The sequence below is a fragment of the Solanum stenotomum genome, chromosome 1 (genome assembly GCF_019186545.1).
Source record: "Solanum stenotomum isolate F172 chromosome 1, ASM1918654v1, whole genome shotgun sequence".
NCBI lineage: Eukaryota > Viridiplantae > Streptophyta > Magnoliopsida > Solanales > Solanaceae > Solanum > Solanum stenotomum.
Window position 1 is genome coordinate 15,196,951 of NC_064282.1, and position 16,765 is coordinate 15,213,715.

The 16,765-nt window shown below is 34.1% G+C and overlaps 3 protein-coding genes across 3 annotated transcripts; 1 reads left to right on the forward strand and 2 right to left on the reverse strand.

Moving 5' to 3' along the window:
• Positions 1 to 3,216: 3,216 nt before the first annotated feature.
• On the reverse strand, positions 3,217 to 3,714 carry LOC125858243 (soyasaponin III rhamnosyltransferase-like). Its single transcript, XM_049537994.1, has one exon. The coding sequence runs from the start codon at positions 3,712 to 3,714 to the stop codon at positions 3,217 to 3,219; it is 498 nt and encodes a 165-aa protein (XP_049393951.1).
• Positions 3,715 to 6,537: 2,823 nt separating this feature from the next.
• LOC125868817 (probable polygalacturonase) lies at positions 6,538 to 9,351 on the forward strand. The gene is made up of 6 exons (XM_049549369.1): positions 6,538 to 6,675; positions 6,950 to 7,303; positions 7,865 to 7,985; positions 8,100 to 8,274; positions 8,363 to 8,433; positions 8,529 to 9,351. The coding sequence occupies exons 1-6, from the start codon at positions 6,673 to 6,675 to the stop codon at positions 9,233 to 9,235; spliced, it is 1,431 nt and encodes a 476-aa protein (XP_049405326.1). The 5' UTR covers positions 6,538 to 6,672; the 3' UTR covers positions 9,236 to 9,351.
• A 165-nt stretch (positions 9,352 to 9,516) lies between these two features.
• Positions 9,517 to 15,332, reverse strand: LOC125868825 (mitogen-activated protein kinase homolog MMK2). The gene is made up of 6 exons (XM_049549374.1): positions 14,967 to 15,332; positions 12,965 to 13,094; positions 11,825 to 11,962; positions 10,703 to 11,035; positions 10,274 to 10,457; positions 9,517 to 10,085 (listed from the first exon to the last, which is right to left on the reverse strand). The coding sequence occupies exons 1-6, from the start codon at positions 15,128 to 15,130 to the stop codon at positions 9,913 to 9,915; spliced, it is 1,122 nt and encodes a 373-aa protein (XP_049405331.1). The 5' UTR covers positions 15,131 to 15,332; the 3' UTR covers positions 9,517 to 9,912.
• Between the last annotated feature and the right edge of the window lie 1,433 nt (positions 15,333 to 16,765).

Below are 16,765 nucleotides of genomic sequence, written 5' to 3' on the forward strand. Positions count from 1 at the left end.
CTTACTTGTTTTGAGTGTAGTATGCTTTAAAGACATAATTTTTTTAACTTCATATAGTAATATTATTATTTAAAGGTAAGGATAATTTTTTGTTAATGAGATGTTAGTCATATGTTTGCAATATATTACTTTAGATTTTGTTGTAAAATTTTTATTTATTAATATAAATATTTATATTATTTAATTCAAAGTTCTAAAATATTTCTGATAGAAAGTAGATGTTTTTTTTAAAAATATAGAATTTGTATCTTTTTTACAATCTTCAATATTATTTTAAATTAAATTAAAACATAAATTTTATACTACTCATTTTAAATTTTTTTGAGGCCCCATAATTTTGATTTTGGAAAAGGACCTAAAATACACCTTAACTATGCGAATTGGTACAAAATTACCCTTCTTCTACCTTTCGGGCCTAAAATGCCCTTAACGTCAACCTTTTAGTTATATTTTGTCTTCATATTTAACAACTCAAATTCATTAATGATGTGTCACTATTTTATTGGATACCTAATAATTAATTTAACTAATTAAAAAACCCACATACCCACTCAAAAAAGCCCCACTCGTTTTTAACCCAAATCTTTTAAACCTAAAAATAACATACGCTCCAAATCCAAATCATTTGGTGCTGTAATTTCCTACATACTTATCTCCTGAATATCTCTTCCGCTAAAGCTGATATCTTCTTTATTTATTGTCTTCTATGATCTTTCTTCTTATATGTTGTCCATTGATAGGTCATGAATTGAATGATGGTTTGTTCTTTCCTTTTGTGCTGCCCAGTGTCTGGAGAGAACATTTTCCTATTCTAATTGTTAGAGGACTCACATTCTGCCCAGTGTCTGGAGAGAACATTGTGGCATGGATCAACTTTTTATACTCAACATACAATGAAACTACTACTCACTTTTTATTTTATTTTTATAATATTAACTTGAGATGAGATCAAATGGCGTGATATGGACAGTGAGGATTCATGTAGCCGGTCCTTACTTTTTTGGAGATTAAGGCGTAGTTGTTGCTGTTGTAAAGTTAAGTTAGCAACACTAATTATAGGTTGAAATCTTTTCATTTACTGACTCAGCTAAGACTTGATCAAATTAAGCGTTAGCTTCTTGTTGTTGCACTTACATGAGGTCCAGGAAGATACAAGTGTGAGATCTACAAAATACTTAATTTTGCCTTAAATGCTAAGCTTAAAATGATAGTAAGTATAATGTTGCAATGGAATGAGCTCTAGGATTGGATATATGGAAGACTTATTTCACCAATCCCAAACTGGTTTGGCCTGAGGCATAGTTGCCTGAGAAATTTTCCGATAAATACATGTGGTTCTGCCTCTGACATTGTCATAGAGGAATTGTCCAATTTCTTAAAGGGGAGGAAGTATGTTGAGATGGACGGATAAGCAGAGAGCGAAAAACGCTTTGGTTTATGCAAATATTTCTTCATAGATTTGATGTTAAATCACCTTGTCTATCTTGTTTAGATATGTAACGTGTATAGATTGTCTTGCATCTGACATTACAGAAAATGCAATCACATTTGTTTCCTGCTTGAAGAAAAAAGAATTCTTGCGATTTAAGGGCATGTAGAAAACAGAAAAAGAAAGAAGGAAGACTCTAGGTGGCTAGGTGTTCTTGTTTGTTGTATGTTGCATAATATACAAACAAGTTTTTTCTATTGCAGGAGTCGATCTGCTGAAAGACTTTATGGTTACAAAGAGCGTACGTTATTTTTAGGTTATAAGGTTTGGGGATGAAAGTTGGGCTAAAAACGGGTGGGGCTTTTTTGGGTGGGTATATGGGTTTTTAATTTAGTTAAATTAAATAATGAATTTGGGTTGTTAAAGATGAGGGCAAATAGAGCCAAAAGGTTGACGTCGAAAGGTAGAAGAAGGGTAGTTTTCTATCAATTTGTATTGTTAAGGAGTATTTTAGGCCCTTTTTCGTTTTGATTTTTGAGTCACCCATATGTATAACCATCATTTTACTATAATAACTATTGGTTTTTTTTTATAAACAATAGTGTTAACTTCTTACGTCCAATAATAGTTGTCCACTATACTATTTTGGAATGTCCAACAATACTTGTCCATTTTATAAAATGATAATTTTACACTTAGTTCCTAATTTACCCTTATTATTAATTATAATCATTTCTCTATTTTATTTTTCAAAATATTGTATTTATCATATTCAAATGTGATATAGTATTTTAGTTTAGACTGTACTTTATGTAGAGCCTGTTTGACATTGTTGTTAGGAGGCCTGAAGTGTTATTTTAGAAAAAAAACATTTTTTTTGAAAAATTAAGTGTTTGGTAAACCCTCAAAAGTGCTTCTAAATAGAAGCAGAAGGCAGTTTTTCTACTGTTGGGAAGAATCTAAAATTTCTGCTTAAAAAAAGTAGAATCAGAAGTAGAAATTTATTTTGAAGACTAAAATATCCCTTACATATTTATCAATATATCTCTTATTAATTAATTAACATATTTCATAAGTTTTGTTAAGTTTCATTCAAGAATTTTATTTTATTTATGTTTATATATTATTTTATATATTATTTTATGTATTATTAGAAATAGGTAATAATAATATTTAAATTTATTTTACTTGATATTTTTAATTATATTTAACTCATCATGTTAAAATTATATTAATTTTTTATTTATTTATTTATCTATGTGTAATATTGATTAATAATTTGAATATGTACATTTTAATTTAATTAAAGTCATGTAATCCTATTAGGTATTTAAAATAGTTTTTCTTTACAAAATAATCTTAAAAAACATTGATACTTGACTTTTTTCGTAATTTGACTCTCAAAAGCACTTTTTAAAAAAAGATAGTCAAACACAAATTGCTTATCAAAATCACTTTTCGAATGAATTTGTCAAAACACAAATTGTTTTTTTGAGCTTTTTTGAAAAGCTATTCTCAAAAAAACTACTATTTTAAAAAAAGCATTTCTATAAATAAACAGTTTTTAACAGTAATATCAAACATACGGTTGATCACAAACTTAATGTGATCGGATAATTACTTTATTTATTCTGCAACCTTCCTATTCAATTTACTTGGAGGAAACAAATTAATTTTCTCAAAAAGTTCCCTTCTGCAATTTCAATTTATTCACTGCAATAAGAAGTTCAACTGCATTAATTGAAATTTAAGTAGAACAAGATGGAACATTGATGGCTCTAATGGTTTTAATCAGTAGATATTTCTTCTCTATTATTCTTCAGATACTCAACGAAACTAGCAACGTATGAATCATGAAGCTTTTGATCTCCAAAAATGGCTGCAGCTTCTTTGGTTCGAACTCTCAGCTCTTCACCTTCCTTCGAAACCATAGCATACTTCAACGCTTTCTCTATCTCATTTCTCGTAAACGATCCGTCTTCTTCATTTCTCTCCACTTCAATTCCCAATCCCTTTTCCATCAGAAATCTCCCATTAAACCCTTGATCATACACAAACGCCAGAACAACAACAACATGCCCGTACTGCAAACTCTCTGTTACGGAACCCCACCCACCTTGAACCAGACTTCCCCCAATTGAAGGATGTGCCAGAATCTCCTTCTGTGGTGCCCATCCAATGTGCACCACTCCTTTCTCCGCGGTCCTCTGCCGGAATCCTTCCGGCAAAGGATCCACTTCATCAAAAATACCCCAATTTGGCAATTTGGCTTTTGTAGTATCCATATGAATTGTAACCCGGAGAGCTCAAGTCCGTGAGCTATTTCATCTACTTGCTCTTTACTCGGTTTACATTCGCTTCCAAATCCAATGAATAAGATCGATCCGGACTTCTGTTGATCCAGCCATTTGAAAATGCTCTGCACTGATGTATCGCTGCTGAATAAATTTGTTGATGGCGACGGAGATAATAATAATCCAACTGGAAATACAGGCTTATCGACAATTTTATGTAATGCATCTATATACAGATGGTCAATTTCTTTGCAACTACGTATAGCTAAGTATTTCAGATCCACGTTGAGCAAATGAAGTACTTGAGGCATCTTCTACATAACACATAGACATAAGCTCTAACGCCTCGTACTTTCGATAAGCCAAAGTAGACGGAAAATCCAGCATCTGAAATACCGGTGAGGTTAAAATTTCAGGCGCTTCTCCTAAAAGTGTTGCAGCAATTGAGAAACCCGTTGCAGCAGCAGTGAAAATGCTGTAATAAATTATGGGGATCTCGTAATTTTCAGCAATATCTACTATCCAATGTTGTGCGAAATCAACTATGATCCAGTCGGGTTTTTCATCAGCGATGAAATGTTGTACGGTTGTTGGAGGAGATCATAAGCTGCTTTCAACTTTCAAGTACTGGATTTTTTCAGCTGTAACATCGACAGAAGCTTCAGCATTCTGGGGCAAAAGTGTCTCGTCATCGAGTACTGGCATTGGTAATTCTACTAGTTTTACGAGGTGTGTTAAGTTTGGAGGAACTTTAGTGAGTCGTTTGATATTTTTCGGAGTGGAAATGAAAGAGACATGTATTCCTCCAATTCGCGCTAAGGCTATGGCGAGATTGAAAAATGGAATAAGGTGACCAAATGCAGCCCATGGCAGCATTACTACATGAACATTATCATCGTTTTTCATTTCACTCTACTAATTCCACAATATGTTTCGAATTGTGAAAGTTTATATTAGTTATACTACAAGGTTGGTTTCATCATGCATATATATTTGATATGTGTATGCATTGGATGAAACAAAATTTCAGATGTAATTTTATTTGCAAGATTTGCATTGCTTGCACGTTCAATCAGTACTAAATTTTTTGCATTAATAAAGACTTTTTTCTTGGGAGATTCAAGGCAACAACTGAATTGGGATCTTATCTAAATGGTGAACCAATTAGCACACAATCGGATCATGTGAGATGCTTTTGGGAACAACAAAGTAAACCGACTCCTTGTTTTGCAGGAATGCTTCCTTGTAAGTGAAGGTGTTAAAAGCGGACGGGATAGGCCTAAAATCACATAGAAGGAAGTGTTTCGAAAAACCTATAAATGTTTGGTATCAACGCAAACGTAACTAAAGATAGGACACAATAAAAATAATAAAAGAAAAAGATCTATATAGATGATAGCTATTGGTTGAGAATAGACTCGTTAAAAGATCGAACTTCACATAATATTATTATTATTATTATTATTAATGGTCATATGATTCAGGCTTTGTAAACTTCTATGACCAGTCCAGTAATAACATTGCAGAAGCTAAGGCTTTATTGAAAGGGTTTATTGTAACAAGGTGGAAGTATTGGAGATTAACCCAACTTTCTTTTATAACCCGTTGATTAATTCCCAAAAAAAGAAGAAAAATAATGTTATTAACAACACGAAAAATAAAAATAAAAACAAAGAAAACTTGCTCTTCAAACGCAGTTCAATAATGAATATGTTATAATTTAAGCTGCAATTTTACGAGTTTGAAATTCAATAAACTAAGACCACATAGTCCTTAATAGTTATTTAACTCATAAGAATTGCACCCGATAACCAATTTTTATCTAATTCTTTAAGCTATATTAAATTTTAAAAAAATTATTTCACGTGTAGCTGATTTAACAAACTTCACATAAAAGTCTTCAACCCCACCACTTCAAAAAAAAAAAATTGCTCAATGTTGGTTAACAAAGACTTCTTAACACGATTAATATGTTTTCTTTTTTAATATTTTAATTATTATATTATAAATTCCCTTAAAATTTAATATAATTCAACAAAATTTAGATATTTTGGGACCCTCACTAACTACTTTCTAACGGAAATGACCAACAACTCATTAAACCACTCTTTGTTGACTCTCTTCCCTCAATTTTTTGCCACTTAGACATGCTAAATTTATGCTTAATTAGTTTCTATAATTTCATCTAACTTTTCAACAACATGAAAAATGTAATCCATATATACCTAATATGATGGAAATATATGTACCTAACCTAACATGGTGGAAAATACTATGTTATATTTTCTTGTATTATAACATGATTCATCTTGTTGAAGTTGATATATATCTAATGAATGAGTCATTGCGTATGATTCTTAGGAGTTAGGCAAAGTTGAATGATTTTTTGGTTTTAAAACAACTGCTTAGTAACTTCTTCTGACTGTTGGACAAAGATGAATATTTTTTCTTGATTCTATGTTGCGCAAAAATAGTTTGATCAATTCGATGCAATAAAATTAAAAAATTGAGTGATCATAAACTAAATCAACCCAAATAGCTATAAATATTAAAGCATGATACAAAACTATACATATGAAACGATTGGACAAGAGGAGGTTGTTCAAATGGTAAGTAATATTTCCCACAAACGTACGGTTGTGGGAAATATCAAAACATGATACATGAAATATTACTAGTGTCACAAATGACGTGAGAAAATTAGATATAGAAAGAAAATGAGATTGAACATGTCATTGTCTTAAGTTTTAGCTCCATATAAACAGTATATATTTAGAAAATAAATAAATGTGTCACCAGTCATACTTCCAAACTTTTTTGCCTATATAAATCACTTGTTTGTGTTTGTATTTTAACCAAAAAGCAACTCCATACACCCTATTCTCACTAAACAATAGAGTAGTCCTACAGAGCTCAAGTGAACAACCAAAACTTTCACTTCTTTCTTCTATGGTAAAGTGCAAAGTCCTCTTAAAAAAAAACAATTCAAAATGTTTTTGTCTTGTGGGATTGTCCAAAAAATTGTGAAAAATCATATCTAGCTGTATTTTTATATTCTAGAATAACGGTAGTGCTCCAGTCAGCTTGCACACACTCTTTCACTAGTTGAAGTACTGAATAACTCTATCCACTAAGACTTAAGCAGATGGGAAGAAACCACGTAGTGCTTTTTTATCTTGTCTCGCTAAAATTTTAAACCATATCTTGCTTTATTATATTCTTGCAGATGGTGAAGACAGATTGGTTGTTAGTAATCCTTCTAGGCCTGGTGCTTTTAAGTCTAGAAGGAGCTGAAGGAAGAAAAGAGAGAATTCTTGGAGGATCCCCTTATGAGTTAGCATACTCAGCAATAAACTGCAGAAAGCACAGTGCATCCATAAAAGATTTTGGAGGAATTGGAGATGGAAAAACACTCAACACAAAGGCATTTCAAAAGGCAGTAAATCAACTGAGCAAATATGCATCAGATGGTGGAGCTCAACTAGTTATCCCTGCTGGTCACTGGCTCACTGGTAGTTTCAATCTTACTAGCCATTTCACTCTTTTTCTACACAAGGATGCTGTTCTTCTTGCTTCTCAGGTACTAGTTTGATCTACTTGTTGCATTGGAATTTCAAACTTTGTCAGCTAAAATAGGAACTTAAATGTGAAAAAGAAAAAAGTAAATGTTGAAGAGCCTCAGGAGCTGTAAGCTTTGCTCTCTCGAGACCCCTACTCTAACTAAAGGAGCCCTACTGAATATACGTTCCCAAATTACGACTAATAGTTTCACCTTTTGAACCACCAATCGTATTAAGCGACTGATAAAGTTGACAGAAGGGAAGCCTTGGTGTAACTGATAAAGTTATTGTCATGTCACAAGGAAGTCACAGGTTCAAACTGTGGAAACAACCTCTTGCAAAAAAAAATTGCAAGGCCGTGTACAATAGTCCGCCCCTTCTCCCGACCCATGCATAGCGGGAGCATAATGTACGGGACTGCCTTTTATTAGTCGCATTAAGTGATAAGGTCGGGACAAAACCTTATGAGGGGCAGCCCTCAACCCAATCATCCAATTCACTCCTAACATATGGGCATCTTTTTGTAGTTAAAGCAGTTCATCAATATACTTGCTATTAATGAGTGATTTTAATTGGTTCAGGAGATAAGCCAGTGGCCTGTGATAGACCCCCTACCATCCTATGGTCATGGGAGGGATGCACCAGGAGGCAGGTACATCAGTCTCATTTTTGGTACTAATCTCACAGATGTCATCATCACAGGTAACTATAAAGTCTTATTATAGACCAAATACTTCTATCCACCTTGAAGATGATGATTTTTTTTTCTATTATTCAACAGTTTAAAACAGATACTTGTCTTTTCTGCATGATTAGGTGAGAATGGGACAATAGATGGACAGGGTGCTCTCTGGTGGCAACAATTTCACATGAACAAACTAAAATACACAAGACCTTACTTGATTGAACTCATGCATTCTAATAAAATTCAGATATCAAATCTAACCCTTCTCAACTCTCCTTCTTGGAATATTCATCCTGTTTATAGCAGGTGAATCTATCAGCCAAATCTTACATTATTTAACATATCATTTACTCTTTTCAAGTTTAACACAATCTTCATGCTTGTGAAATTTCAGCGATATCATTATCCAAGGCATCACTATTTTAGCACCTGTTACATCCCCAAACACTGATGGGATCGACCCAGGTCTGTTTTTTTTCTTTTCTAAAAGCATTTTAATAAAAGAAATCTAGGAAAAGCTGATTCATCTAGTATACTCTTCTTGTTCTTTAAATTTTCAGATTCTTGCACAAATATAAAACTAGAGGACAACTACATTGTATCTGGAGATGATTGTGTAGCAGTCAAAAGTGGCTGGGATGAGTATGGTATAAAATACGGAAAGCCAACAAGTCATTTGATCATCAAACGTCTCACTTGCATTTCACCTTACAGTGCAGCTATAGCACTAGGAAGTGAAATGTCAGGTGGAATTCAAGATGTGAGAATTCAAGACATTACAGCCATCCAGACAGAATCAGGGATAAGAATCAAAACTGGTGTGGGGCGAGGGGGATACGTCAAAGATATATATGTCAAGGGGATGAAACTGCACACCATGAAATGGGTATTTTGGATGACAGGCAACTATGGTTCACATGCTGACACTCACTGGGATCCTAAAGCCTTACCAGAGATAAAAGGAATCAATTACCGGGATGTGGTGGCTGAGAACGTGTCAATGGCTGGCCAGCTAGATGGGATATCCGGGGATCCTTTCACTGGAATCTGCATGTCCAATGTAACAATTGGTTTAGCAAAAAAGTCCAAGCAAAATCCATGGGCTTGCACTAATATTGAAGGAATTAGCAGTAGTGTGCAACCTCCACCTTGTAAGTTGCTAGTTGATCAGGGCCCAAAGAAAAGTGGTATGTGTGATTTTCCTACAGAAAGTTTACCCATAGATAGCATAGAGATGCAAAGATGTTCTTATAGATTGAATCTCTGATAAGCTTTCCATACATGTAATAGTTCTATTACTTAAGTACCCATACTTTTCATGGCTACTTCAGAATACCCTCAATATTACACTACAAATTAAGGACTTCATGTGTGCTTTTTCAATATGGATGATTTCATGTTACACTATAAGAAGCATAACTATGATTCTACAAACCGTGACTATCAACACATCTAAGAAAGACAAATCTCAAAGTTCATTTACCGGGAAGGAATTGTGAACAACACATGTAAGATAGCAAATACACGCTTCTGGATATCACCTTGTAGCTGAGAAAGAATTTAGAAACACTAAAGAAAACTAGGTGATTGTTCATAAGAATACAAATCTACAATCACATAGGACATCCAGACTGAAAAATACATAACTACTGTCAAACCACTTGAAAGCAAAGATAGGTCAAATTTTTAGGATAACAAGCTGTAATCACTTAGGATTTCCTAGTTCCACCAGCCAGAGAGAATCTGGTAACAAGAAGGAATTGGTACTTGGAACGTTCTGATCACCTTGAAAGACTAATAGGACAAATCTAACATAAGCTACTAACAGAACCATGAACTCGCCTCCACTGCATTTGATCTACTTTTTCCGAGGATCACAGAGAAGTTTGATAAGTATCCTAAAAAAGTTATGAAACGAACAGAAATTATAAAACAGCATCTCTCTCAGTGAGTTGGATCTGGATTAAAGTTCACAGATTCCCTCCAGATGAGCTCCTTGATATTTTCTTCAGTAAAAGATGGCTGCTCAAAGTCAAAACTGAAAGGCATGGGACAAACAGGCTCCTCATTGATATCATGAAGAGGTGCCAAGTAGGGGTGGCGGAGAGCTTCATCAACTGCAAAAGATGAATAATGAGGATTAGCAATGAAAGACCATTTTCAGTTTAAACCTTTTTCATTTTTTCAAATTATTGAATGTTTAGCAGAAACAATAAAGTATCTCACCACCTTTTTATCAAAAAAGTATCTCACAACCTGATGAGTTAGAATTGACTCAAAGAGAAGTTCTCACAATCATCTTTACCTGTAACACGCCTGCTTGGATCAAAGACAAGCATTTTTTCAAGCAAATCAACAGCTCCAGGAGATGAATTGGGGAATTTAGCAGCAAATTGTTGCCTTGGGTACTGTGGGAGCTGTCTAACATACCTCCGAGCATTTTCACTCCGGAGAAATCCAAGACTGGCATCATCAGGTGATCCTATGAGCTATTTCAAACAAGTAAAGGGGACGGATCAGGATTGAACTGACTGAATTAACAAAAGTGAACCTCTCTTTGTGCAAATTAACAACTAAATAAACAGCTACTTGAAAGAAATTCTAAGAAAAATACACTTGTATAGGCCAGATATCATACTATCTACGTTAAAGCATTAGAGACAGCAGTCCGTATTCATTGTTACTGTTTAGTTAAACTTATGGAGGTAGACAAACACACTTAATGCATATTTACCTCTGTGATAAGTTTCAACTGGTGAACGTAATCCCTGCCAGGAAAGAGAGGCTGTCGTGTCATCATCTCACCCAGTATGCAACCAACTGACCAGATATCAATTGCTGCTGTGTATTCTGAACAATTTAGGAGCAACTCCGGTGCACGATACCACCGTGTTACAACATACTCTGTCATGAAATCTGTTTCAGATGTTGTCCTTGCAAGCCCAAAATCTCCAACTTTTAGGTCACAGTTTGCATTAAGAAGCAAATTGCTGGGTTTTAGATCACGATGCAGGACATTGGCAGAGTGAATGTATTTGAGTCCTCGTAATATTTGGTATAGGAAATACTACAAAAAGCAACAAGGAGAAGACCACTCATGTACAGGAAGTACGTGATACAGAAAGCAATCAAAGCATAGAAAAATCCCAAACGATTAGACCTCTTTACTGATGATTGTTCATCCTGTCATGCTTAGGGAACAAAACCTTCTAACCTATTTTTCTGATCATTCAGTAACAGGAAAAGAAAATTCGGATTTTTGAACACTCAACTCAGAAAAATTATAAAACTAGTTTTACCTTTTCCTCACAATTTGGCCTTACAGTGGATCTTTTTGTAATATCATACAAATCAGTGTTATATAAGCAGGGTCTGTGAAATATTGTAGTTTGTGGTATGAACAAGTTTCACACTGAGTGTCATGTGGATGCAGTGGCCAGTGAGCACCACTAAATGGAGTCCATGTACTATTAGGTAAGTGCTGAAACGCTTTCCAAGTACAAAACAAAAATGACATGGAGAGAGGGTAATTCATATACTTTGTACAAAGGGAAGTATAATATAAAGCGTCAATGATCTACATACTGCAAGGGACAAAAACATGGATGATTGCATTATAGTGGAAAGTTCTGGCAAAAATATTTTTGCAAAAAATGATAATAATCTGCCTCTTACAGATCCAGAATCAGCTTTCTGCTTAGAGCAAGGGAAGGATAGATGCAACGGGCAACACATACTTGATTGCCTAGTTCAGGTGACATAAAAATTTGGAGTCTTCAGTACACATTTTTGATTGCCTAGTTCAGGTAACATACAAATTTGGAGGCTCCAGTACACATCAGAAAGTTTAGCTTACCCGACAGTGATCATCAGTCAATTGTTGGTTGGAACGAATTATCTGATGAAGATCAGTGTCCATCAGTTCATAAACAATGTAGACATCATTGAAATTCTCAGTTTGTGGTGGCCTTATAATATCTTTAATGGCAATCACCTGTAGTAATCATAAAAGCTAAATATTATGATTCTAATAAAACTGATGTAGAATCATTTTTTAAATGTAAAATCATTACTCCTAACACCAGAAAAGAACATGCATACCAACTATGTCTCAATCCCAAACAAGTTGGGGTCGGCTATATTATGAGTAAGGAATCAGTTACCATAAATGCACATGCTTCCAATTTCTTGGCAGCAGATCCTATCCATAGAAGTCAATAGATCATTTTACTCTTAGTCATGGGTTAACCATGAATTGGAATTCCAAAAGAATTATTCACCTTAAACTGTAGGCTTAGGCATTTCTCCTAATTTAAAAGGTAATTTGATAACTATTAACAAATGCGATAACCCTCGAGACATCTTTCCTTCCTTTCCTTTCTTTACCTCTCCACTTCGACTGAAGACAGGAGGGGGGAGAGATAGGGTCCAGTATTCTTTGCTTTTATTGCCTACATTGCCGGACGTCATGGAGAAAATTTCCCTTTAAGCAATCAATTTCTATCTAAAAGGTGAATATAACTAGGGTCTCCAATTCTTACTGGTGTCATCCCGTAATTATTTCAGAAAAGAAAGATAGTAGCTCTGGAGGCCTCAAATCTCTCTCAGATCAACCATCTCTGGCCCATAATGTCTTCAGCCTACTCTAGTTATTGGTGACGCAGTTTACAACCAAACCATTCACCCAACCCAACCCCCAAGAAGAGAAAGAAGGGGAAACAACAGTGCATTACATCCAGTAAAAATGAAAGAGAAAAGAAGGAATGGAAACAAAAAGAAATACACAAGGATTGCTCCTTGCAAATCATTAGGGAACAGTAATGCTGCCACCTATAAACTGCAATGACATGAAATACCTAAGTTATATGTTGTGATACTGAATAGCAAACAGAAAAAGACCAGCACAAAGGTAACAGATAGGTCAGTTGCTTGCAAGTAAATGAGCAAGGTAACAAGAAAGTCAGTTTTCGATTTGTGAAGTAATGTCAATACTCACATTGTCATGATCCATGTGACGAAGAAGCTTTATCTCTCGTAGAGTCCTTTTTGCATCTATTCTATTATCAAATGCATTGCCAATCTTCTTGATAGCTATTTCCTCACGTGTTTCCGAATTCAAAGCGGCACTGAGGAAAATTTAAAAAATCACATTTTACCTTCACATAGTAGATACTAAATATACAGAGGAAAGAAATTAAACAGAGGAAAAGAACAACATATAAGATCCTTGGAAAAGCAAAAAGCAAGAACTTTTATTCTCTCTTGCTAAGGCTCCACTCAATAACACCATATATATTATTAAGAGTGAAGTGATTAGAGAGAAATTCTAAGCTTTTAATCAAATTGGTAAGACAAAGATTCAAGCCAAATTAATTTGAGCAGATAATTTCATGCGAACAGAAGCAGCAATCCCATGAAGTCACTCGAGTGCAAGACTATTGCATATAGTTGTGTACCATGGGACATAAATAAACTAAGAATTAAAGTAACACAGATACATGAAAATCATTTCCCTATATGACAGTAAGGAAGAACAGCACACGGGTAAGCATACTTGCTAAACTTCAGCAGCAAAAAGTTCTAAGTTAAATGCCAGCTGATTCATCATAAGATACCTAGTATCTGTCTTGTATCAGGAAATGACGATTTTCTTAATCAGGATTTAGAATATCTCAACCTCTTTTTAACACATCAGTTAGTAACTTTTCAAGCAATGTGCCCATTGTCCGAAGACCACATTCAGCTAGTCAAACCTTTCTTCACATCAAGGAGGTCATTTCCAATTTATTTATTTTTTGGGTGAAGACGGAGGTCATTTCCATTTTTCTTCAGCTACGTGCCAATTCTTGCATTTAGACCATTAAGCTTCATTTTATTCTTCCAAATTCCTATCCTAATACAATTCAATGTGAGACCTTTCAACTTCTATGATTTTAAAATCATATTTAATCTCGTATCTATTTGTTCACTGGGTAACAAATTCACCTAATTAATTTTTCGATATCCAAACTAGCATTATTTTTAAAATACCTAGCTGGCTAATACTTGCCAAATTTCACAATGTAGTTGTCTTATTCAACGGATACAATATTAGCCTAATTATGAGCTAAAATTTGCACCAAAGTAAGTGGACTGATTAGAGAGGCCATTGACAGCATAACGAATTAAAGATCCTATTCCTATTATATAAGCTTGTGCAAACACTTCTGCCATGCAGTAGTATACGTTGTACTCCTAGTTTCTTGAGAAATTAAATTTCTTCTATTTAGACCCAAAGAAACCACACCAGTTGACTAAATATCAGATTTCACAGTGCCACAGCTATTCAGTTTAGGATATACCTATAGGATTTGCAGTGATAGCTTCAGCTATGTATTAACAAGAGAAAACAAACAACTAAGCATGATACAAACCCACATTACTCACTTACCAAACACAACCTAGGGAAGTCATAAGTAACCCAGTTCAATTTTTTGATGGCTCACAGAATTCCACATTACACCAAATGCAAGCAATTTGGAACCAAATGGTACCCGGAAAACACATTTTTTTTCTATCAAGATGGTGGCTGGGTCTCATATAAACTAATCCACGGGACAAATTGCTTGCCAAGCACAGGCGCGGATCAACTTTACCACCAAGGCATGGGCATATAGGCTCACATTGAGTGTTCTAGTTGAGATCACAACCTGGCATTACCAATTTGTTTCTCTTATGTCTCAAACACTCATGCACCCGATCAAAACTCCCACACGAAACAATCACTAAAAGCATAAAAAGGACTAGAGAAAACAACAAGACCCTCGAAATATAAAATCCAAGGTCAATGATTACAATCAGGGACAACCTTAGTTCCTCATCAGAGATTATAACCTAAACCAGGGGCAAGTAATACACTTTAACACACATAAACTTACACACCCATAACCCATTTACAAAGAAAAATGAAGATGTAATTCAAATTCAAAGTAATTGAACCCAAGAACAGATATTCTTACCAAACGATGCCATAAGCTCCACGACCCACAGGCCTAAGGGGAACATACTTTTTGGAAACTTCAAAAAGATTACCATACACATTATACTGCACATAACGACCCCCATGAGTTGGAACTCCATTGAAATTACTTTGGACACCATGATCACCTGGACTTGCCTCCATAGTAAATCAATTCAACAAGTTAGAAAAAAAACTGATTTTTTAAAAAGAATATGAAATCTTGGGCAAAACCCACTTCAAAGAAAGTATTTTTTCCAAGTTCCAGCCAATTTGAAGGGCCAATTTGTGTCGGTAGACTTGCAAGAAGAAGATGTGAAGAGCTCTTTTGACATTTCTATGAGTGGTGACCTTCTTCTTGTTTTTTTTCTTCTCTCCTTGGAATAGTCTTCTTAAATTTTCACCATATAAGTATTTTTTACATTTTTTAATAAAAATAATAATCTTAATAGCATGCTAGTTACTTCTTCCGTTTCAATTTAGGTTGCATTTTCCAGATTTAGAAATTTAAATAACTCTATGCTTGATCATATTTTTTCATATATTTTTTCACATATTTTCAATTGTTAGTTATTGTGATTTATAGTACTTTTACGTAGTTTTCAAATATATAATAAAAAAATACGAAGATTTCATCTACAAATTCATGTCAATCCAAAATTACTTTACTCTCGAAATTCGAACAGTATCATATAAATTGAGTACCACATAAATTGAGAAAGATGAAAAAGTAATTTTTTTGTGCGTGTATGCTGACATTCTTATGAATAAGATGAGTTATTTTGATTTTCATACATTTAGAAGAAAAAAATATTTGTTAATGTTAAGAAAAGATTATTAAAGTAAAAATGTTCTAGAAATATCAAAAAGTTATCAAGGAAAATTGCTAGTAGTGTTGGAAAACTGTGGTCTACCTTCTAATCATGTTGATTTTTCAATGCATCACTATATTATAGTCCTCTTCAAAAATATATAATTTAAAAATTGTGGCAGCTTGGAATTGAAATCCTTTGACTAACTATGTACATATGGTTGGTAATTAATTCTTTTATTCTTGGAAACTACGAGTAGTTGGAGAATTTTTTTTATTTTTAATTTTGGTCATCCTAAACTCGTTTTGTTTGACTAGTGCAAGAAAGCTTTTATTCTTATTTTTGGTCTACCCATAGAGTTGAAAAATGTGCATAACCTTATTCATTGCAACCTTGCGTGATACTGATCAACAAATAGATCAAAGTAAACAAGTTGTAATTCTCTCATACTTGAGTGTAAGTTTGATCATCATATCCTCTGATCAAGATAGATTTGGCTTCGATATCATGTACATAGGACTGATTCAATTTTTAGAACAAATGTTCATGTCGAACACAACTTCTTTTGAGGCTAAAAAAATTGGAAAGATGTAAAGATTAATTATAACATGTTGTGAAAAAACATATTGGACAAAAGTATTATTTGAATGTGTTCTTGCGTATAGTTGAATGTAAATATTATGAATGTGAAGTGTAAGATATTAGGTCGTGAAAGTTGGATCATCATTCTCTTATGTGTCAATCGTAAACGTAAAGACTTTTAGTCAAGAACTTTCTATAGACTTTTCATATCGCTTGGAGTCTTAATGAACAAAATCACCACAAATATTGATAGAGATGAAAAATACTCAGTAAATTAGTAGAACACAAGGTGGACCGAACACTTATGTTATGTAGAAAATAATTTGGAATTTGGAGGTTTGAACAAATATTTCAACAATGTTTATGCTAAGAGCGGATCGTGGGTCGAGCTCGTCACACCAGGCTT

Excerpts from the sequence above, each read along its gene's own strand:
- LOC125858243 (XM_049537994.1), bottom strand. The coding sequence starts at position 3,714 with ATGGATACTACAAAAGCCAAATTGCCAAATTGGGGTATTTTTGATGAA.
- LOC125868825 (XM_049549374.1), bottom strand. The coding sequence starts at position 15,130 with ATGGAGGCAAGTCCAGGTGATCATGGTGTCCAAAGTAATTTCAATGGA. Across the intron at positions 11,963-12,964 it reads GTCACATGGATCATGACAAT|GTGATTGCCATTAAAGATAT; the intron begins GTGAGTATTGAC and ends TGATTACTACAG. Across the intron at positions 10,086-10,273 it reads TCCAAGCAGGCGTGTTACAG|TTGATGAAGCTCTCCGCCAC; the intron begins GTAAAGATGATT and ends CATCTTTTGCAG.
- LOC125868817 (XM_049549369.1), top strand. Across the intron at positions 8,275-8,362 it reads ATTCATCCTGTTTATAGCAG|CGATATCATTATCCAAGGCA; the intron begins GTGAATCTATCA and ends GTGAAATTTCAG. Across the intron at positions 8,434-8,528 it reads CACTGATGGGATCGACCCAG|ATTCTTGCACAAATATAAAA; the intron begins GTCTGTTTTTTT and ends TTAAATTTTCAG.